The 24,586-nt window shown below is 26.4% G+C and overlaps 3 protein-coding genes across 3 annotated transcripts; all 3 read left to right on the top strand.

Annotated features, from left to right (window-relative positions):
* Nucleotides 1-1,994: 1,994 nt before the first annotated feature.
* LOC114121994 (uncharacterized) lies at nt 1,995-15,668 on the top strand. The gene is made up of 21 exons (XM_050204537.1): nt 1,995-2,285; nt 2,867-3,124; nt 3,194-3,422; nt 3,506-3,681; nt 3,765-3,861; nt 5,029-5,185; nt 5,257-5,357; nt 5,427-5,714; nt 5,789-5,929; nt 7,380-7,629; nt 7,691-7,883; nt 11,397-11,561; nt 11,631-11,859; nt 11,934-12,109; nt 12,186-12,282; nt 13,302-13,458; nt 13,530-13,642; nt 13,713-14,000; nt 14,064-14,204; nt 14,267-14,516; nt 14,578-15,668. Exons 2-21 carry the CDS (start codon nt 2,919-2,921, stop codon nt 14,766-14,768), a joined length of 3,645 nt encoding a protein of 1,214 aa, XP_050060494.1. The 5' UTR covers nt 1,995-2,285; nt 2,867-2,918; the 3' UTR covers nt 14,769-15,668.
* A 12-nt stretch (nt 15,669-15,680) lies between these two features.
* On the top strand, nt 15,681-18,704 carry LOC114121996 (calumenin). Its single transcript, XM_050205816.1, has 8 exons — nt 15,681-15,842; nt 15,919-15,949; nt 16,075-16,176; nt 16,273-16,400; nt 16,491-16,684; nt 17,024-17,266; nt 18,033-18,148; nt 18,217-18,704. Exons 2-8 carry the CDS (start codon nt 15,947-15,949, stop codon nt 18,403-18,405), a joined length of 975 nt encoding a protein of 324 aa, XP_050061773.1. The 5' UTR covers nt 15,681-15,842; nt 15,919-15,946; the 3' UTR covers nt 18,406-18,704.
* Nucleotides 18,705-19,972: 1,268 nt separating this feature from the next.
* On the top strand, nt 19,973-21,451 carry LOC114122002 (peroxisome biogenesis factor 10-like). The gene is made up of 4 exons (XM_027984537.2): nt 19,973-20,223; nt 20,313-20,470; nt 20,537-20,779; nt 20,855-21,451. Exons 1-4 carry the CDS (start codon nt 20,109-20,111, stop codon nt 21,197-21,199), a joined length of 861 nt encoding a protein of 286 aa, XP_027840338.1. The 5' UTR covers nt 19,973-20,108; the 3' UTR covers nt 21,200-21,451.
* The last annotated feature ends 3,135 nt before the right edge of the window (nt 21,452-24,586 follow it).

Below are 24,586 nucleotides of genomic sequence, written 5' to 3'. Positions count from 1 at the left end.
AGATATTTAACATAAATCATTTACAAATAGTGTTGATTAACTTTTTTAGTTCATTTTTAATAGCTGGGAGGAAGTAATGCGAAAGCAATCCCCTCCCGGTCGTCGGTTCCAAACTGCAAAAAAAAAAAAAAGTTCATTTTTAATAATTTTTTTTTTTTGTTGTTTATTTTTAATAGAAGACATTAGTTAATTGAGAACAAACCCATCTCACAGGATGATCATGTTATATATGTGCATAGAATTAATGTATTATAATTTATAATAATTCTACTCTGGGCTCACCATATCCTTACCAATAGAATCACTTAATTAAAATTATTGTTATTTGTTATCTACATATTTGTTAACAATAGACCATCAATGGGTAACATTATTAAAGTAATCGTATACTAATAAAGTTATGCATTGTTACTTACAGATGAAATTTGAAGTTTTACTGTAGTAAATTTGTAATAATAATATAGGTAGTAACTAGTAATTATATTTTTTATTTAGAAATTTAGCATATTATATTCAAAACATTTTAAACAATACTTTCCTGAAACTATGGTATAAACAAATTAATGAGTGATGGAGTAGAAGTAAGCATTACATAAATGACCCACCAGAAAAAAATTTGGCCCAGTATCGCTGCCACTAGGTACTTTAATATCAATTCTTACAAAATAAATGTACCTAGCCACCTTACCTATACTAGTATACTGAGTGCGCCGAAAGAGTGCAAATCGGCTATCAAGTTCTGCGCATCCTCCGGTATCTCCATGCTGTCAAAACTGGTTTCCCTATGGCAGAGTGACGTTTAGGGGTGCGCAGTAAAACCGAATTTGGTCGCCGCTGACTTGCGCTCTCTCAGCGCACTCAGTAAAGATAATTAATAAAAAATATACTTGAATTAACATAATATAATGATACATAATGGTAAAACAATTATCTGTAATGTATGCTTGTGTGTAAGGTTTTATACAATAATTCAATTTTTAGACGAGTTATTAATATTTAAAAATTTGCCCTATTTTACAGATGCAAAACTCGCTTAAAAAGTGAATTATCGTTAACGTTAACTGCTGAACGTTCATTTATTACGTAGGTACTTGTTGTAGCCTTGTAGGACGGAAACAACAAATACTCGTATTACATCCTTTTAATACAATATACATTATAACTTATAAGTATTAAAATATATAACAGTTTTAGGGAAACAAATTGGTTTTGAATAGTGCCTGCGCGATCGCCAATTCCATGAGTGAATTGAATGTCGCAGAGTGCGTAGCATAGACAAATATACTTCTACGCGTAGCGTAGTTCCGCTCTCGAATGTTCGTAACATTTAAAAAATTTTAAAACGGGATTTTTACGTAAAAAAATTACACTTAATAAAAGAAAAAAAATTAATGCATATTATTCAAAAAATATCTGAAAATTTACAAAATTAGGTTCATTTGGTGTTCTGCTAAACGATAGAAAATTAGCAACACTGCTGCTCGTACATCGGGGATCCAGATTCCAGGCTCTGTAAGCCGTAGGTTCTGTGTGTACCGTGTAGGACGTAGGCCACAGGAGACCAGATCACCAGAAGGATTGTGTTAGACATTAAACCTTAGACATCCTTAAGACATTCACCAATCTCCAGCGTTTTAACTGGGCAGCAGGCGATCAATTCGTGGAATAATAGTAATAATACATAATGAAAATGTTTACCCTATTACGTATAATTTACAATATACATCGCATTACATAACTACATAACTGGAGAGGATTCCAAACAACTGTTTTAGATTACCTATCATAAAATGAAGTTAAATAGGTATTAATTATTTGATAACCAGTATTATATTAATATCTATATACTATATATAACCCGATAACAGAGGGAAAGTACAGAGTTTTTGGTAAAACTGATGACTATTTTATTTAAGATACATAAACACAACCGAACAACTTGATCTGACCTATGTGGTTAGGTTAGTATTGCATATTTTCCACTTTTATATTTATATTTTTGTTATTTCATTTGATCTTTATTAATGAGCGATTTAATTCTCTATTTATGTATTAGCACTTTGAACGGAAATTCGGTATCTATGCGGAATGACGTATGTGATATAAAAAGATTTCTACTGATATACGCTAAGGTATATAATTAATGAAGGTAAGTAGGTACATGTTAATGTCAGTTGTACACTTCCACAGTTCCACAATAATATTCAAGAATCAAGTCATTTTAATACAATACCTTTGTCCATCATTACTGATACAGTCTTTTAAAAAGGATACAACAATAATAGGTAAGAAAAATATTTCTTATAGTAAACTCAATAATATTTTATTTATATTTATTTACAATATATCATATTTTTGATTTATTTCTATTGCGATGATCAATGATATACAAAATATGAGAAAACATTCCAATATTTCTTGATCAATCTTTGATCAGCATAATATTTAAAAAGTTTTAATAAATATTGATTTTCAATGCCTGGACGAAAAATTTATTATTATAATTAAGTAAAACAATTTTAAAAATAGATACTTATTAAAAAGAATGTAATCAATAATAAATTAAAAAACCTACTAATTTTTTATGCGGTGTTGATCTAGGTATACATTTGTATTTTTATCTAGGTATTTATTTAATTCTATATAATATTTAAAAGTGTGAAACACAATTTATCAATAAAATTGCATGTACCTACCTTGAAGTACATTATAAGTTGCTTTTATTTTATATAATTTGTAATAATTTATATTATATTATTATACTAAACTATAGGTAGTAATTTCAACCAATACTTTAAACTTGTAACAAATTGAAAATTTCTTAAAAATAAGGTAAGTATTTTACTAATTCTTCTTACTTAAACAGTTATAAAAACTAATCACATATTCTTGAAAAGTATATTCATCCAAAAAAAGAGATGGAAAATTCAACATGGGAATCATATGATCTAAATGCGCAGATGGCACTAGAGACATTTGAGATGGATAAAACTGTAATGGATAAATTAACAAGTGAATCATATGATCAAAAGGACATTATGACATTTAAAAAGTGTGAACAAAAAAGTTATAAAAATAGTTCACACATGGTTGGAGTGTTAGAAGTCCTTCAATCTTTACGCGAGTATGTTCAGAGAAATTTAATTTTTAGCTTCTAACAAATTAAAATTTAACAACAAATTTCTGTTTTCAGAGAAAAAGTTTTATGTGATATTAGAATAGAAACAGATGATGGTACAATAATATTTGGACATAAAGTTGTTTTAATATCAGTTAGTACCTATTTCCGTGAAATTTTCTATGGTTTGAATGAAAGAAATATAGATCATATTAATATAAAAGAATTAGATTCAACAGTTTTACAACTCTTGATAAATTATATTTATACTGGTGAAATCATAATAACTGAAAGCAATGTGAAGGTATAAAATAAATAAATATTTGATTTTAATGATATTTTTATTTTACCTTAAAGATTTATATGCATTATTGTTATTTTCTCAAGGTCTTGTTAGCAGCTGCAAATCTTTTACAGTTGGACTATGTAAAAAATGTTTGTGCTGAATTCTTACAAACACGACTAGATGCTTCAAACTGTCTTGGTATCAAAGAATTTGCTGACTCATATGACTGTATGGAATTGTCGACAAGCTCTCAAACATACATTAAAAATCAGTTTTTGTATGTAAAATAATAATATGATATGATTAAAATTTTTGGTTACATCATTAAATTGTATAAATTAAAAAAAAAATCTATTTCAGAGAAGTGGTTGACAATGATGAGTTTTTATCTTTATCTTCTTTAGAAGTAATTAAATTAATTTCCTGTAACGATCTTTTAGTTTCACAAGAAGAAAAAGTAAGCAAACAAAATTAATAATAATAATATATTAGTATTTTAAACACTTTCTTAAAAAATATGTTAACTATAAATATAATTTGTATGTCTATTGCCAATACAGACCCTTTCCTTTCTATTTCATAACCTGTAACCAAGTATTTATGTATCTTTATATTTTCACTGTTATCACATTATTGTAATCTGTATATTATACTATATGAAATTGGGCTCACGCCCGTATTGTAAGCTAAATAAATAAATAATTTTGTACTATGGTAGTTTGAAAGGTTTATAATGGAATCACACTTACCACAAACAAAAATAATAGCTGTGATGTTGTCCAAGATTTAAAAAGAAGATTTAGCCAAATATATTTTTAATGTATTTAAAAAAATTAAATATACTTGATGACAAATTAACTTAGAACTTAATTTAATATAAATTAATATAATTTTACATACTCATAACTAGCTTAAAAATTAAAAAAAAAAACAGATAATGTTTTTTACCTTTAAGTTTGATAATATATTATTGTATTCTTATATTTAAGCTAAACACACTAAATAAAAATGTGCCATATTGTACATTTGTAAGATGGACACAACACATGCAGATTGCAGATTTCTTCTTAATTACAAAACTATAAACTACATGATGTATAAAATGTTTGTGTTTCTTAAAATCATAATGAACTATGGTCTGATGATAGAATTACAAGAAACAATATTAAATATACTTAAAATACTGATAACAGTTATTTACAATATTTAATACTTAAAAATTGGATTATTTACTTAAATTTTGTTTTTAAAGTTGAGTGACAACTGGAAACCATTGAACAATGTGTCCAAATAAATTTTGAGTGGAAACTTCTTGCCTAGATTTTATAAACCGTTATTTTTAAAGTATACATTGTCCTATTTAAAGCTTAAAAAAATATTTTCAATAACTTTTCACTTAACACTTAATACCTTTGGCTATTTCTATTTATAATATAAGAGACCATGTGATTTATAATGATAATAACTTTGAATTCCTTTAAAAATATTCTTAAACTTAATCTAACCTTTGGTGAGGGGTTTAACAAATTTATGACATGTTAATCTTATATGAGTACATATTGACAATTCATCATATATTTTATTATAATATTAAGCAATATAACATTATATTGATTTGTTGCAGGTATTTGAATGTGTAATTCATTGGGTAAAATATGAATTGGATAGTAGAAAAGATTTTTTGCCTGAATTAATGGAACATGTGCGTTTGCCATTAATCTCAAAACAGTATTTATTAGAAAAAGTAGTTGATGAACCTCTGCTTAAATTTAGTCCTAAATGTATGTTTTGCTTATTTTAAATGTGGCTTTTATTTTAAATTTATGTACGTCATTGTTTATAATAAATTTAGGTTATGGCTATATTATTGAAGCATTGCAATTTCATCTACAGCCCTTCAAAATCTCACAAACGATTCGAAGTACACCTAGAAAGTCTATTAGTTTTCCAAAAGTATGATTCTTTTGTGATTAATTGAATAATTTCTCTTTATACAATTATTTTATTCATTTATTTTTTTAGGTTATTCTTATGTTATATTGGTTTCAAAAAAAGTCTAGTGTTATTTACTGGTATGACAACATTTGGCAGCCTGCCCCAACAATGAGTAGACGCTTTAAAAACGGTTGCCTAACTGTAATCAAAGATCAATTTGTATTAGCCCTGGGTGGTTTTCTTTTTGGATCAGAACGTCAACTTGTTGAAATGCTTGATGTTTCTTCACAATCACCCTGTTGGATGCCTATGATGAACATGTTAGTTAGTCGCAAATATTTTGGAGTTGGTTCATTAGATAATTGTGTATATGCCGTAAGTCACACTAATATATTATATATTTTATCCTATATAATATATAGGTACATATATGTTATAATAATTGATAGATTGGAGGACGTGATGGATCAAATCGATTAAATAGTGTAGAGATGTTTGACACTAATACTAATAGATGGCAAATGGTTTCAAGTATGTCTACTAAGAGGAGTTCTCATGGTGTTGGAGTACTCAATAACCTCTTGTATGTGGTAAGTAAATGTTTTAGATTCTGAACGAAGTGATGAATGTATTGATTTTACAATGATGTGTGTTTTTTTTATTGTGTATCTGCTGTACAGCATAACTAGTCAAAATAATGCTTCAATTTCAAACTTGGGGGGTGGTTTCCAATGGAAAAATGAATATCCTTGGTACATTATAAAGGTCAAAAGTAACCTTTACCAATAGTTTTCAAAAAAATCGAGAAAAACAAAAAAAAAGTGATGGAAAATCGGGAATTTTTACGCAAAACCAGTTTTCGACTAAATCGATTTTTTTATATAGTTATAATTCAAAAACTAATCACTGTAAATAGTGTAAATACTTGAAATTTTCACCAAATATTTATGTTATCTATACACAGTTAAATTTTTGGATGACCAAAAAACCTTAAAAATGTAATGCAAGGTTCCTTACGAGTTGTTCTTATTGTAGCTAAAAAAAATTAAAAATCGTTAGTCGCAGTTTTTTTTTTTATAAGCGTTTATAGTTCAAATTTTTTACGAAATATGTCAAAATCGCGAAAATTTGCAAGTAAATTTGAAGTTGAAAAATCATAAAAAAATTTGCTTATATCTAAAAATAAAAAATTCAACACTAAGTTTTCCTTCAAGTAGCTATAGAGAAAACTCGAAGCATCGTTATAGCAAAAATTTTAAGTGTGTTTGAATTTTAAATTTTTACGAAATAGCATAACGATAACGATTTATCCTAAAACAATTTTAAATATTTGGTATTATTCAAAAAGTATAAGTCATAGATAGTTTAAAACTTCACTAGTTATTTAGATTGGCATTTTCTTTACATGATTTAATTTTAAAAATATTTTGACTTTTTTTGAGCTATTTAAAGACAACTGAAATTTTCAATTTTTCTGAAAAAATTTTTTTGAAGTGTTGATAAAATTAATTTGGCCGAGTCAAAATACTTGAAAATTTAATACAAAGTTTCTCATAAGTTATTCTTATAGTTATTAAAAAATTATAAGAATACATAGGCACAATTTTTTTTTTTATTACCATTTGAAGTTCAAATATTGACAAAAATTCGTTAAAATCATGAATATTTGTAAATTATTTTATAGGTTTAATTCATAAAAATATTTGCATAAGTAGCTAAGAGTTGAAAATTTAATACAAGATTTTTTATAAGTTTAGCTTACAATAATTATAAAAGAACTTAAATTTTGGAGTATTTAGGCCATTAAAACATAAACTACCTTTTTCACCAACCACTGGAAATTGTATCCCACGTTGACAAATTATCTTTTTTTCAGAATCGTTTTTCATATACAATTATACCTATTATTGGATTCAAATTTATCACTTCTATAATATATAATAGTGATCCACATGGCACCTAATGTACAGCAGAGTGTTACCCACTTACCCGCTTTGTTTTTTTTATTTTATATAATATGCAATTAATTAATTTGTATAGGTTGGAGGTTTTGATGGTGAAGAGGTTTTAAAATCTGTCGAATGTTATGATCCCTGCCTTGATACATGGACACTAGTAGCAACTATGTCAGATTATCGCTGTAGGTGTGGTGTAGGAGTCTTGGATGGTATTTTATATGTTATTGGTGGTTATAATATATCAGGATGTCTCAAAAGTGTTGAAACCTATACACCAAGTTCCGGAGTTTGGACTACAATTGCTGACATGCATTTCTACAGAAAGTGTTTTGGTGATTTATTTTTAAAGAAATTTATGATTATAATGTTAAAAAATTATTCTTTTTATTATAGGAGTAGTTGTATTAGATGGTTTATTACATGTTATTGGAGGATGTAACAATGAAGGTGTTGTTTTGAATTCTATTGAGATTTATAATCCCAAAACCAATACCTGGTCATTGAAAACATTGTCAAAAAATGTTGGTCAAATTTATAGTGGAGTTGTTGTTAATAGGCCTCCACATTTTAAAACTTATGATGATTAATTGTTTACCTATCTTTTATATTATATTTGTATTTATGTTTAATTTTTGACAGTGAATAATTTAGTATTTTATACATTTTACATTTCCTGTGTATAAAATTTATGATTAAAATGTTTTCATGAAGTTTAAATATTCTATAGTGAAATTAAATAAACAGGGTTAATAATTAATGAAATTATTTTTGACAATCTGAATTTTAACTTTATATTTTATATCTGACAATTGATAAATTTTGCTGGATTGCTGTTGCTTGATAATGTTATAATTTACATAGTGTTTTATTTATTCATTATTATTATTTTTTTTATTGTAATTTATTTTATTTAGTTGAGTTATAATAATATAAGTAGATTGTATAATATAATTGATTTATTTTTTTTTTAATACCAAAATCATCTAACACAGCTAAAACTAACACTTAGCTGTTTGAAGCTCATATAGCAAATTAAAATATAGAAATGAAACAAATTAGCTTAATTTCTAACAGTACACTCATTCCCTGAGGGTTAAAAGGGCAATAGCCTAAGTACCTGCTAAAAGCTTAATATTAAGAACTTAATTTTGACTGGTTGCAATGCTAACCTTCCTATTCCTATCAAAAATGTCATTGTCAAATTTGCCATAGGACTTATTCATTATACAAAGTGGGTATAATAGATTTATGTATTATTTTAATTAAAAAAAAGATTCATTCCTTCGTGTTTTATTTAATAATAAGTCATTAAAAAATGACAACCTATCTAAAATAAGTTTAATTTAAAAATAGGTTGTAGATTATAATTTTAGTAATTAACTAAGTATATATATATATATTAAACGTATATTATACGTTTAATAACTATTAATCTAATTAAGTTTATACGTTTATTAATCGTAAATGACATAAATCATACGTATGAATTCAAACGAAACATGATGCTCAATACGTTTGCCATATATCTTTTATCATGGCATACTAATCGCGTCATAATTGCTATCCTGAGAGAACGTTATTTTTTGATCTGATCAATTTATTGAATCAATACAAATCAGTTAAATGATTCATTTTTCCAATTCCGTCTGTAGGTATAGGTTCTGTGTGGCCATTACAGACCAAAAGGATTGTGCTAGCACATTCACCGTTTTCTCCAGTCATCACTGGACAGTAGGTAACGGCTATCTCGAAAAATTATACAGGTGCTCACTTAAAAAAACCTAGTACAGAGTACAGACAGACAGTACCCCTACCAATATTTAAAGTTTATTTTAATGTGGTTTTTGATTTTTTTAAAATTGGCTATTTAAAAACTTGATTTTTAAAATGTATATTCACTTCACACATAGATACCTACTGTAATATGTACCTATGACCTATCTAGTGGCATAGACATGATTTCTGAAAATAGGGGATCAAAAATAAAAAACGACATAGCTAAATTGGAAAATCCCCCACCCTTTCAAAACTTTTAACTTAGGTAGTAAAATATTTAACAATAAAAAACAATAAATATAATTTTAATTGATTCAAAATTCACACTGAATACAATAATAAGATAAGCTATAAATTATAAGAAAGTATAAATATTAAATAATCACAGTCGTCATCGACCATTTCGATCAAATAAACATTATTCTGCCATAAATAAACCAAAATAAAATTATAATGGTATTCAGTTTTGACAAAATTGTTAAAATTCAATAGCTCGATTGATAATTCATAATATAACAAAATATTACATTGTAGTGCATAGTGCTAGTGCATACTAAATATTCTAAGCAAAAACAAAAAATAATGATGCCGATGGGGGGGATCTGACCTCCACTTTCCCCCTTGTACCTATACGCCACTGTATGTATCATAATATATATATATATATATATATATATATAATATATATATTATATATGTATACATAATGTATGTAAGTATATGTGAATATCTACACATTTAATTATCCATGGACGGGGTGCTTAAGCAACGTTTTAGATATGACGTGATAGTCGCAACTGTCACTGGACACTAGGCAATCAGATCGAGGAATTGTATATTATAATGAAAATGTTTATATTGCATTACGTATTTACATCATATTTAATTACTTGTGAAGTAAATTGTGTATTGAAGGAGATTCCTATAAAGTGTTTGAACTTTTAGATTATCTATACATATAAAATGTATATACATTATACAGCCAAGGGAAAATACTGATTATTTGGTAAAATAAGTGCTAATACATATTAGGCCTTACAATATAATATTACTATTTTAGGTATTTATTTTATAGATTACCAAACGTCGTATTATCATGGTTAATAATAGGCGGGGATGATACATCCGTGGCTGATGACGACGTCGATCGCGGATTGACGGTGACGAAGCGACGAACCAAAACGGCCGTTTTTTATCCTGTATTAAACTTATTAAAGATTCATAACGAGTAACGACATAACATAGTTCGATCTGACCACGCTGTTTAGGTTAATATTGTAAATTGGATATTTTCTGCTTCTATATATTTAATTTTGTGTTTTAGTTATTTCGTGCGATCTTCACTAGTACACGGAAGACACGACTTCATTTTTTATTTATGCATTAGTATTTAGCTCATTGAATGTAAATGCGAAAATTCGGAATTATATATGTAGTATAACAAGATTTCATGTGGTAAATGTTTATGACACTTATTAGGTAGGTACCTATATATAGAATTATTAATTAGTATACGAACTAACACTGCTAACAGCTAACATATTAAGTTATATTCTTTTAGTTTCTACCATAACATTCACTATTCAGGAATCTGGTCATTTCATTACCTTTGTCCATTATACTGACACAACAACAGGTACAATAATGTAAGAAAAAATTCTTTTATTAAAATCAATAGTATTTTATTTATAATTTATATTATGATTGCATTTCTATTGTGATGGTATGGTACCTATCATACCTACCTACTTAATATGAAAAAACATTGATAACTTTCTTACTCAATCTTTGATCAGCATAATTTTAGTATTAATAAATATCAATTTTAAAATCCTTGGACAAAAAATAATTATAATACCTACCTATTAAGAAAAACAATTTTAAAAATAGATAAATAGGTATTAAAAGGAATGTAATCAACAACACACAAAACAACTAATATTTACCTATTTTTTGAAGTGTTCAGCACTTCAGCTAGTTATATATATTTTATAGTTTTAATCTGTTTATTATCTAATAATTATTTTTCCTATCTTAAACTTGTAAATGTGAAACACAATTTATCAATAACATTACACATACAATGAAGTATATTATAAGATTCATTATATTTAATTTATAAAAATTTTTATTATATTTTACTGTAGTAGTTTCAACCAATATTTATACTTGTAATAACTAATAAATTCAAAATTTCTTAAGTATAAAGTAGGTATTTATAGACTTATAGTAATTATTTTAATAGTTTTACTTACTAAAACTTAACCTTAGGATGTACTAAACAATTATAAAAACTTGTCAGTTGTCACGCATTATTGTAAAGTATTTTCATCCAAAAAAAAGAGATGGATGACATTGTAATGAAAAATTCAACATGTGAATTAAATGATCATGAAGGAGTTATGACATTTAAAAGGTGTGAACAAAAAACATATAAAAATAGCTCACATATGGTTGGAGTATTTGAAGTCCTTCAATCTTTACGCAAGTATGTTGTAAGAAATTTAATTTTTAGCTGCTGACAAAATAACATATAACAACAAATTTCTGTTTTCAGAGATAAAGTTTTATGTGATATTAAAATAGAAACAGATGATGGTACAATAATATTTGGACATAAAATTGTTTTGATATCAGTCAGTAAATATTTTCATGAAATTTTCACTGATTTCAATGAAAGCAATATAGATCATATAAATATAAAAGAATTAGATTCAACTGCTTTACAACTCTTGATAAATTATATTTATACTGGCGAAATTATAATCACTAAAGACAATGTAAAGGTATAAAATAAACAAATATTTGATTTTTATGAACAACCATAATGATTTACATGCATTATTGTTGCTTTCTCAAGGTTTTGTTAGCAGCTGCAAATTTCTTACAGTTGGATTATGTAAAAAGCGTTTGTGCTGAGTTCCTAATAACTCAACTAGATGCTTCAAATTGTCTTGGTATCAAAGCGTTTGCTGACTTATATGGCTGTATGGTATTGTCGACATGTTCTCAAACATATATAAAACATCGGTTTTTGTATGTATATAAATATATACGATCAAATTTTTTAGTTACCTCAATAAACTATAAATTTAAAAAAAATCTATTTCAGAGAAGTGGTTGACAATGATGAGTTTTTATCTTTATCTTCTGTGGAAGTAATTAAGTTAATTTCCTGTAATGACATTTTTGTTCCACTAGAAGAAAAAGTAAGCAAACCTAATAAATAATAATAGTATATTAGTATTTTAAACACTTACATAAAAAATGTGTCAAGTATCAATATATATTTTCATACCATGATAGTTTGAAAGGATTTTTAATTGAATCACATTTACTACAATCATAAATAATTGCTGTGATGTCTTGGATTTGAAAAGGAGATTTAGCCAAATATATTTTTGGTTGTGTTTAAAATAATTATAAATATTCAATGACAAATTAACTTAGAACTTATTTCTTAAGTGTTAAACATTTTTAAATGTAATTTTACGTTCTCATAACTTGCTTAAAAATTAAAATACTATAAAAAATTGAAGAAAAAACACAAATAATGTTCTTACCTTTAAGTTTGAAAATAGATCATTTTACTATAATATTTAAACTTAACACTAAATAAATATTAGTCGAATTGTATATTTGTAAGATGGACACAAGACATGTAGGTGTGGACTGTATGGAGTCTTTTTAATTACAAAACTCTATAAACTCTAGAATAATAATTATATAAAATATTTATGTTTCTTAAGAATCATGATAAACAATGGTCTGATGATAGAATTACAACTAACTAAACTAAGTATAATTAAAATACTGATAACTATTATTTACAACGTTTAACATTTAAAAATTAGATCATTATACTTAAAATTTGTTTTAAAGTAAAGTGACAGCTGGAAGCTCCTGAACATTGTGTTCAAATAAACTTTGAGTGGCAACTACTTGATCAGTTTTTATTCTTTATTCTTAAATTATAAATTGTCCTATTTTAAAGATTAAAAAAATATTTTAAATTATTTTTGACTTAGCACTGAAAATTCTTGACTATTTCTATTTAAAATAGAAGAAATATTCTTAAATTTAATCTAACCTTTGGTGGCTGGTATAACAAGTATACAACTTGAAACTTTATAAAATGCTGATATCATTTCAGAGTATATAGTGACAATTCCTTATATATTATATTATAATAACTAATAAGCAATGATATTTTATTGATTTGCTATAGGTGTTTGAATGTGTAATTCATTGGTTAAAACATGAATTGGAAAGTAGAAAAGATTTTTTGCCTGAACTAATGGAACATGTACGTTTGCCATTAATCTCAAAACAGTATTTATTAGAAAAAGTTGTTAATGAACCTCTTCTTAAAATGAATCCTAAATGTATGTTATTCTGAACATAAATGTAGTCTTTATTTTTAATTCATATTATGTTATTACTGTAATAAATTTAGGTGTTGGTTATATATTTGAAGCATTACAATTTCATCTACTAAAGTATCTACAACCCTTCACAGTCTCACAAACGATTCAGAGTACACCTAGACAGTCTATTAGTTTTCAAAAAGTATGATTCTGTTGTGATTAATTGAATAATTTCTCTTTGTACAATTATTTTATTTATTTATTTCTATCAGGTTATTCTTATGTTATATTGGTATGAAGATAAGTCTAGTGTTATATATTGGTTTGACAATATTTGGTATCCTGCTCCAACAATGAGTAAATGTTATTCAGCAGGTTGCCTAACTGTAATCAAAGATCAATTTGTATTAGCTGTGGGTGGTGTTCAATTTGAATCAAATAGGCAATTTGTTGAAATGCTTGATGTTTCTTCACAATCGCCCTGTTGGCTACCTATGATGGGCTTGTTAGTTAGTAGAGAAAATTTTGGTGTTGGTACATTAGATAATTGTGTATTTGCCGTAAGTCACACTAATACATTACATATTTTATGTTATAAATATATATGTTAAAATAATTGATAGATTGGTGGACATGATGGAAAAAATCGTTTAAATAGTGTAGAATTTTTTGACATCAATACCAATAAATGGCAAATGGCTGCAAGTATGTCTACTAAGAGGAGTCATCATGGTATTGGAGTACTCAATAACCTCTTGTATGCGGTAAGTATATGTTGTATTTTTTAGTTTATATGTGTAGTTTAATTAATTTGTATAGGTACTAGGTAGGAGGTTTTGATGGTCACACATATTTAAACTCTGTTGAATGTTATGATCCCAGCCTTGATACATGGACACCAGTAACAGCTATGTCTGAAGGTCGCCGTGGGTGTGGTATAGGAGTCATGAAAGGTGTTTTATATGCTATTGGTGGTGAAAACAATTCAAATTGTCTCAAAAGTGTTGAAACCTATACACCAAGTTCTGGAGTTTGGATTACAATTGCTGACATGCATTTCTTCAGAAAGTGTTTTGGTGATTTATTTTTAAAGAAATTTATGATTATAATGTTAAAAAATTACTCTTTTTATTATAGGAGTAGTTGTATTAGATGGTTTATTACATGTTATTGGAGGAAGTAACAATGGAAGTGTTGTGAATTCTGTTGAGATTTACAATCCCAAAACCAATAACTGGTCATTGAAAACATTGTCAAAAGATGTTGGTGAAGTTTATAGTGGAGTTGTTGTTAATAAGCCTCCACATTTTAAAATTTATAATGATTAATTTGTGTACCTGTAATATTATATTTCTATTTTTGTTTTTGTTTACTTTGTATTAATACATTTTAGATTTCCTGTATTTATATTAAATTTATTATAAAAATTTTTTCATAAAGTTTAAATATTCTATTGTGAAGTAAAATAAACAAGTTTAAAAATTTATTAAATTATACCTATAGAAACTCCCATAGCAAATTAAAATTATGAATTGATTTTAATAAACTAAAATTCTAACAGAAAACACATTTATCAAAACTTCACTCGCATTCCATACTTTAACTAATAGACTCTGTCATACTCATTCCCACAATGTTAAAAGGACAATAGCCTAGTGATCAGACAACTTTCCCTCAAAAAATGTTTCGATGCGGACATTTTCCCCCTATTTTTTTTTAATTAATATATAAAATTATAATTGGAAATGTAATTTTATATATTTACATAAAATATAATAAATAACTAATTAAAATGGCAAAAACATAATTATACCTAAATCTAATAAAATTTGTATGATAATAAAATGTAAACAAATTTTATGTTAAATAATATGGCAAAGACATATATATATAATACAATATATACATAATATATTAATATAGCATATTGCATATTATACAATATTATAATTTAATAGTTATGTCATATGTGTACACAAGGTTATGTATTTTTGTCGTGTACCGTATACGCCTTTTCGTAGTTAATGATGTGCCACGTTGCTCACAAGTCACAACCACGACTAAAGATATCTTTAATATACCATGCCACCATGGTGATTAGAAAAATCATGAATTTATTATCATCTTCCGGTTTTCGATACTTGTCCACAAATCGCAGTATAAAAATACGTCGTCCAGCTTATTATCATTAATTATTATCACAATCAGTTATCTGCATATTATACATAGTAAGATTATTTTATTATTATGTCTATGGTTATCTGTCTACAATTGTTTCGTAGCGGCTTCCGTTGAACTATAGAACGAAACTGGGTCTCAGATTAATAAAATTAATGAGCTCAGCATCTGCAGTTCGGTTGGTTCAATGGTTTATTAATACTGTACATCGAAAAACATGACGTGTAATGACAATTATTTAAATTAAACAGTGTATTATTGTGCTATCAGTATTTTCAAGATTTATTTTCACTTTTCCAGTTTTCCATCATAAATACAAAAATCAATCATGGTGAGTTAACAATATGTTTAAACTAATAATAATTTTATAATTACCTTAGATGTACTACTTATTAACAATAATATTTTACATGCAATAAACTTTACAAAATTAATTCTATTTAATTTTACTTGTAGAAGGTAATAATATCGAAGTGCATGATGTTTCTCTTAATGTTTTCCATTTGTTCAATGTCTGTGAATGGAGTACCAAACACTAAAGAACCGGTTTTAGAAAAAGTAAGAGTGTGCCATGTTAATTTTTATTTTGTTTCAATAAATGATAAATGCTTAAATTCACAAGTCATAACATTATATTATATTCTATATGTGTAGTTACAAGCGCAACAGCAACATTTTAGGGGTGAAGAACATAATCCAGATTATGACCATGAAGCTTTTCTTGGACAAGAAGCTGAAGAATTTGATAATTTGACGCAAGAAGAAAGTCAGAGGAGGCTTAGGTAATTTTGATTTTTCAATTCTAAAATAAGTTTTCGTTTAAATATTACTATTTATTTATCAGTACCTACTATTTTGATTGTGGTTTATAGTGTAATTGTCGATAAAATTGATAAGAACAATGATGGATACGTAACGCAAGAAGAACTTAAAGATTGGATTAAATTCACTCAAACTCGTTACATAATGAATGATGTCCACAGCCAATGGGATAACCACAAAAACTTGGAAAATGATAAGTTATCGTGGGCAATATATAGAAAAGATACATATGGATTTATGTCTGGTAAGATATATTTGTTATAATTTTATAAATTTTATAATCATCTCCCATTAACTATTAGTTATTACAAGCAGTGCTTGAATTGGAAAAAAATAAAAGGAGGATGCAAAAGTGTAATAAAAATGTGTATATCTGATTGTTTAAATCCTTAATAGTTATTGATTAATATATCACTTAGGATACATTTAAATATTTTTTTTTAAACAAGAGGGACTCTGTCTTCCTTCAATTCATGCACTGGTTATAAGTATATAACCTATTCAGGTCATTTTGAACTTAGTGAAGGTTAGATTTCATGAATTAGTTGCAATATTTTATAACTTAATAAGTTTGTCTTTAAAGATGATGAAGCAAAAGAAGCACATAAATCTGATGATTCCTATACGTATGCCAAAATGATATTAAGAGACAAGAGAAGGTGGGCAGCAGCTGACGTAGATGGTGATGGTCTATTGTCTAAAGAGGAATTTATCTCATTCTTGCATCCTGAAGAAAGTGTTCACATGAAAGATATTGTTGTCTATGAAACTATGGATGATATGGATAAAGATAAAGACAATAAAATATCAATGGATGAATATATTGGTAATTTTTTTTTTTATATATAAATTTACAACAAAATTAAAGTTGGTTCCCATGACTGGTATACTTAACAAATATTTGTCATTTGCCAGTTGCTACACCTTAGAAATGGTCTTAAATTGCACAATCAGTTAATCCTTGGTACATTTAACAAAGATAGTTTATGAATGTATCACAAATCAAGTCACGGTAAATATATTAATGAACAGGATTTATAAGTTCATGTATTTTCATAGGTATCAATTTTATCAAATCATATTAAATAAATTTTCTTCAAGTTGACAGAATTCAATGTACTGTGAAATTTTATTTTGTATGTAATTATTGTAATTGCATATTAAAGCATAATCAATAATCATGCATTTATTTTTACATTTAAAGAACATTCAAAAATTTATTTTTAACATATTATTAATAGTTTTAATGTAAGTTGGTATCTACCAATTTTTTTTATGTCTAATAAAAACAATATTTGTTAATATTTGATTATTATCTAAATTTATAAAATCAAGTATTATAGTAAAATAAAAATAAATGTAAGTGCATATTTGAGCGTTTTTAGGGTCATGGTTACATTCATATTCAAGTGATTTTTATTGCATGAACTTAAGAACCCTATAAATGAATATATTTGTCAAATTTGCCAATTATTGGGACACTTCATACACAAATAACTTGAAAATTTGATTATTGGTGTACTTGTAATTTAAAAGTACGCTGGCCTCAACAACTCGATTTAAAAATAAACTTTACTATTTATCTTTACTAGCTGATTTGTTTCCCGGTGTGGAGCCAAATGAAGAACCAAATTTCATCAAAAGTGAAATAGAACAGTTTAAGACATACAGAGATAAAGATGGTGATGGGTTTTTGGACATTGGAGAGGTTTGGAAGCATTAATTTTATTTCAGCTCATAATTTTGATAATTTATTATAATAGATTTTAATTTTAGATCAAAGATTGGATATTACCTGACAATTTTGATCATGCTGAAGCAGAGAGCAGACATCTTGTTTATGAATCCGATTCAGATGCTGATGGCAAATTAACTAAAGAAGAAATATTAGCAAAATATGATTTGTTTGTTGGATCCCAGGCAACTGATTTTGGAGAGGCCATTATGAAACACGATGAATTATAAAAAAATAAATAAATTTTTGAATATTATTTATAATTTATTTTCATATAATGAGTCAATATATTTAATATTTATATACATTATATTAGTGTAGTAACCTTAAAATATAATTTTTGTTTGTATACGACATTTACTTAAATATTTAATAATTATTATTAAATATTAAAAATTAAGATCTGACTGAATCCTTATGCCAAAACTGTTTTTTCTTATATATGATACTATTTTATTTTTACATATTTATATCTGTTTGATAATTTTAGATTTTTTATACTTTAAAAATATAAAACTGTTATATTCTATTCTTTTTTTGTAGATCATTTAATCATATTTTTTTAAAACAAGTTTGTGTACTTATATCAATGTATTTTGTAGTACTTCAATGTAATATCAGATTTTTTAAATAAGTTTTTCATTATGAATATTATCATCTTTTCATCAATAGTAAATTTCATTTAAAAGCCAGTTGTACTTGTTTTAAACCAAGTATCTATTAGTCAAGTGTATTAATTTTAAAAACTATTTGTCTATACAGTATATTTACTGTAAAACCAATTATTTCTATCTGCATATATATATATTATTATTATATCCATCACATTATTGACTGTTGACAAATAAAAATATTTTTTTTTTAATAATTTACAAAAAGATTTCTGTTTTTATGATGAGCGATTAATCATCTCCAAGCAGTGTACAGTGTATCCGTGCTTGTGGAAATGCTGTTGATTTTAATTACCTTATTAGTTATTTGTTTTAAAAATCTTGGATCTTAATAAAAATTTCAAAAAAAATATTTAATATCTAGGTTGCAATAAGTGTATAAAAATGTATCATCAGTATAATAACAATGTACTTTTATTTACAAATAAATTACAATTTTCTAAAAAAATAAAAACCTTGGTTGAAGGTTAATTATTCCAATGCATCAATATAAAAAAACTTTAACATCCTAATTTTTTTATTAGTTCCTTTTTGTGTAGTATCTAATATTAAAATAAAAACGACATACCTCTCTCTGAAACACCCACGATTCAGTGTATCAACAAACATTTAGAAAAAAAAAAATAGGAAAATTGAGCATGACTATTGCAATAACATGTTAATAAAATATTGTGAAAATCATTGATAGGATAAGAGGTTAACTGGTTAACACATTTTTAAAAATAAAACGTTACCTATTTTTTAGTTATGCTACTTGACTTGAACGCTTGTCGGTGTGATTAAAAAATGAGAGCATAGTCGAATTTAGTACGAGTATTTTCCCTAAAATAAACGCGAAATACATTATTGATATTAGTTAATACAAATCCAAAAATCAACCAGCTCGTTTTCGACAATTTGGCACAGGGCCAACTTGAGTAGAAACATAATGTTTAACATAAAAAAAGAAATAATTGTTGTGACTTATAAGCAGTGAGCTTAAAAAATTATTTTTGTCTATTTTAATATTTTTTCATGCTTACAAGTATAAAGTTGTGAATATGACAAGTGAATATTGGCGGCTAAACGATTAATTTGAATTTTGAATCGGTGTTTTTGTTACTGATAGAGCGATACCCTTATCACTGTTGAAAATTTGAAAACTATTAATATTGTGATACAAATGCTTACAATTTTGGTTTTCGATCGTAATAAATCGCAGAAAATCCACAGACTAGAAATGTCTTCTTTAGTGAAATGAACAATCAAACCGAATAATCATCATGTCAGCATTTAATTCTAGTGGGCCCGCGGAGATATTGAGAGCGGAACAAAAAGACGAGGAACTTTACGAACGAATTAATCAACAGCTATGTGGATTTCTTCTAAAATTCAAAGGTAATTAATTTACTTCGGTCTAGTATATAAGTATGGTGCTACCTAATTGTCGTCATAGACATTAGCTGTTAATAATTCAACGTTTTTAGGACATGTGTTTATAAACAAAAATAAACAGAACATCTTTTGCACGTCTCAATTGCTGTACTACGCACTTACAACATTGTCCAAGCTCCAAACACTGGGCGAAGAATATACAAAAATTGTTCAAGTTGGAAAAACTGGAAAACATGTTCCAGGACTTATGGTAATTATAATGCAAAACATTGTGGGATAGACAATTTGTGTTCACTTATAATGTGGTTGTTTACAGCAAAGCACTGGTATGATATTAGCTCACGTATTTGGTGACAGACTTATCATCCTAGCTTTGGATCGTTTGGTCGATAATGTTCGACATAACAAATCAATAACGAGGCAGGCCAAAGATCAAATCATACAAGTCGCAACAACAGTCAAATCTCTGGTTCCACTGTTACAAAGCCTAAACAGAGTGCTATTTTACTGGAATGGTTCCTTTTATACATGGGCCAAACGTTTTTTCCTCATTAAATATGTAAGCATAGGCTTAAACTTTAAATTTAAACAGCTCAAAATTATAATATTATTATTATTATTTTTTTTTTTTAAGATTTATGCAGTCCCATGGTACCACCCTAAACGGCCTTTACACGTGTTTAAAATTCTTAGTGTTTTGACTGCCATCCATTTGAGTGTGCTCATGATCATGGCTCTGTTTAAAACGCCAAAAGTACAAATAAACGAGGAAGAACATTCCAGTCAGTCGATTCAATTGGACAGTAGCTGTAAATGTTCCCTTTGTTTAGAACAAAGAAAAAACACCTCACTTTCATTTTGTGGACATCTGTTTTGTTGGTATTGTATTCATGAATGGTTACAAACTAATGATTTTTGTCCAATATGCCGCAAAGCATTAAATCCTAGAATGGTGGTGCCTTTACAAAATTTTAATTAAGTAAGCTGCGGGCAAATTTATAGTACAATTGACCGTTTAATTAGGAAAAAGGGAAACATTATTGTGATAATATTTTAGGTGATTAGTAATTTTTATTGTATTTGATAAGATATTTTTTGTATGATCTAAAAAGAGTAACTTATTGTCCAATTATTTTGATTACTCGGTGAATAATTAAATTGTTTTGTTATTGGTATTTTTGTTGATGGTTTAATTTTATAAAAAACAAATTACAACAGATTAATGTGTTAATTTATTTATTTTTATTGTATATGTCATCTACTCATATACTTAAAAATTAAAGGATTTGTTAATCTAAGTTTAAAATAATTATTATTTTTATTACCACTGCCAATTAGTTTTTGTTAAGAAATTTCTTGTTTACTAATTGTAGGAATTATTTGTCAATTACCATTCTTGCATCAGCCTTAATATATTTTATAATTGTCTTAAAATATTAAACTCATTAATTGATTTTTATTAGAAGTATAATAAAAAGATTATATTAATACATTATACGTTCTAATTAGTCTAGATTAAAGAAAATGTACATATAATAATTAATTGTTTAAAGAATTTTAATATTTGACATATAATGCAATTAATTTTATTATGATAACTATTTAATTATATGTTTTACACAAATATTGGTTAACATTTTATGAAACCTAAACTAAAACAATTAAATTATTTATTTAAACACTGAATATTTTAAATAAAACATAAATATAAAGCAAAGGTTAAAATGTAGTATCGTCAAAAAAAAGAAAAAAGGAAATTTTTAATAGGTATTCAATACTCATATAGTCATATGAATAGCCAAATAGTTAAATTAATACATCATAGATGAGTATGAATATTATTTTTACTAAACAGTACCTAATAAAATAGATCGGTTATCAATGTTTTTAGGGGCGGTTGCTTGATTTTTTTATTGATTAATTAAGAAATTTGGGCCAGTGCTTTTTGATACTTAATTACGTTTAGTCACTAAATATATACATACAGTTTAAAAAAAAAAAATGTTACAACATGGTAAAATCAATAAAAATATAATGTATACATGTAAACAATAAATTAAAATGTATACGTATAACTATTAGCTAAATTTAAATATGGATGGATAGGCGAATATTTCTGGAAATAATTTCTCCTTAATATTTAAATACAGATGTATATCCAAATAATTATGCAATTATTTAAATCAACTCACTATATATAAATTATTATGTACCTATTTTATATTTTAATCTTATTATATTGCATTGATTCTCATTCAGTGGTAACATAAGATCGATATAGGATCTGGAAAACATTAAAATTAAAATAATATGTTTTAACATTGATAGTACGTTATTTTTTTCTTATGCAGTTTAATTATTAAACAACTAATAAGTTCATTGTTTGTATTTTTACAATAATAATTCTCCATTACTGATTACTACATTTAAAAATAATAACTAATTTTTATCTATAGGCTAATGCATATTATTACCAATTACTTAATCACTTAATAGTATTATTGTATTAATGTAAAGTATAACTAGTTAAATTTATTAAAGGCCATATAAATTAATATAGCTACTAAACCGATGCTAAAAAAATGTTAAATCACTCTTATTTCCCAAAAATGTCTTTCTGCGTTATTAAAATAAAATGTCTTAATAAATTAAAACGAAAAAAAAATATAAATTAATTGAAAAATCTAATAATAACAGAGGGAACAAAACCCTTCTATAAATCTAAATAAAATATGTTAAGCTCGAAACAGTCGATAAATTTAACGGCACAGTATTTTCTAAGAGCATAAATATAATATTGTATAAATGCATAGTACCTATGTAAAATTTAAATTAATTAATATTTATACATATTATATACCTATTTTATTTATGTACGTACCTATATATATGAACAATACATTTATGTTTATATAAAATATATATAAACGAATGTCTTCAAAAGTGCTCAGTTTACCGTATGTATAATTTATAAAACATTCATCTTTATACAATTTTATTATATTTATAAGTAATATAAATTTCACAATATAGTTATCGCGCAGATACGACGGTTCCAGTTCATAGCATACGACGTGTATATAGGTATAATACATAACAATATTACCACATTAAAATTAATAATGCATTATTATCATGATTTAGCTTTAAACATACTAAAAAATTGAGCACAGTGTTACCTGTTTGAGTTTATACAGAATTTGAAAATATTACTTTCGGTTACCTATATAATTTCAAATACATGATTTGGCAGCTTTCCAATAATTAAAAACCTATATGATGGGTTCAAAAATAATATCTATAGATATCTTACTGTAACTACCTACATAAGAGTAATTTCGAAAAAAAAAATTCGTTTGAGAATTTTAGTGTACCCAACTATGGTTAAATAGATTATTTCGTACACATATAATATAATATTATGGCAGTTATATAAGTAACTATGTCCTATAGTAGTATAGTCTATACCGACAAACGGGATTTTTTTTATTATTCCAATTTAGCGCCCATACGTTTTAACGCTAAAATTGTATTAGACGCCCGAATCCACTGTTTTTTTATTACATATCGTTTCAATTTGGTCTTGCTCAGCGCTTTTCGACGTTCTGCAGTCTTCAACCAATTGTGTTTGAGAGCTTCAGCAGCTGTCATCCTGTTCCTGTACACAGAGATTATATTAAATTGCAAGTAATATTTTTACATTAAAGTGGTAAATATGTATTTTAATACAAAAATGTACTGAGAAGAGACACTGCATAATATAATATGCTGTGTTCAGCTGGTCTTGCACTTTGCGTGAAACAATAATAATTATTGTAGAGACCGTCTGCAAATATTATGTTGGACTCGTAGTTTGACCGTACAAACTTAAATTCTTCTCCGATCAAGCAAAAACAAACGCAAAACGAAATAGAAAAAAAAGCTCATTCATTAGTCAAATAGATAAACGACGACAATGATTTAATTGGTATTATTATATATATGTATGAATTATATGTTATGATGCATGTAAATTATTGCAAAGCTTTAGATGTTTTCGTATTTTTTTTTCGCTTATTAGGTATGGCGTGCGTCGTTCATTTGCGTATACATCCGATAGATAAGTGGTATATAAAAACATTATATTATATAGTGATTTGGAGACTTCGGCTAAATTATATAGAAGACAAGTAAAAACTAAATCAAATACATAGGTATACGGTAAATAACTGATTTCCCGATTCATTACATACTATTATGATATCGGTATAATATGCATGGTACCTACATATCATTATATACGGAATATGATGACGTTATACAATGGAAGAATGAAAAATACCTAATATTTGCGAATACGAACCATTTTTTACACTAAAGTCTAAAA

This window comes from Aphis gossypii, chromosome 1 (assembly GCF_020184175.1).
Source record: "Aphis gossypii isolate Hap1 chromosome 1, ASM2018417v2, whole genome shotgun sequence".
Classification (NCBI taxonomy): domain Eukaryota; kingdom Metazoa; phylum Arthropoda; class Insecta; order Hemiptera; family Aphididae; genus Aphis; species Aphis gossypii.
The sequence above is the reverse complement of the archived record's forward strand: the minus strand, read 5'-3'. Positions and strand labels throughout refer to the sequence as shown.

Excerpts from the sequence above, each read along its gene's own strand:
- LOC114121996 (XM_050205816.1), top strand. Across the intron at positions 16,685-17,023 it reads TACATATGGATTTATGTCTG|ATGATGAAGCAAAAGAAGCA; the intron begins GTAAGATATATT and ends TTGTCTTTAAAG. Across the intron at positions 18,149-18,216 it reads GGTTTTTGGACATTGGAGAG|ATCAAAGATTGGATATTACC; the intron begins GTTTGGAAGCAT and ends TTTTAATTTTAG.
- LOC114122002 (XM_027984537.2), top strand. The coding sequence starts at position 20,109 with ATGTCAGCATTTAATTCTAGTGGGCCCGCGGAGATATTGAGAGCGGAA. Across the intron at positions 20,224-20,312 it reads ATTTCTTCTAAAATTCAAAG|GACATGTGTTTATAAACAAA; the intron begins GTAATTAATTTA and ends CAACGTTTTTAG. Across the intron at positions 20,780-20,854 it reads GTTTTTTCCTCATTAAATAT|ATTTATGCAGTCCCATGGTA; the intron begins GTAAGCATAGGC and ends TTTTTTTTTAAG.
- LOC114121994 (XM_050204537.1), top strand. The coding sequence starts at position 2,919 with ATGGAAAATTCAACATGGGAATCATATGATCTAAATGCGCAGATGGCA. Across the intron at positions 3,862-5,028 it reads TAGTTTCACAAGAAGAAAAA|GTATTTGAATGTGTAATTCA; the intron begins GTAAGCAAACAA and ends GATTTGTTGCAG. Across the intron at positions 5,715-5,788 it reads TAGATAATTGTGTATATGCC|ATTGGAGGACGTGATGGATC; the intron begins GTAAGTCACACT and ends AATAATTGATAG.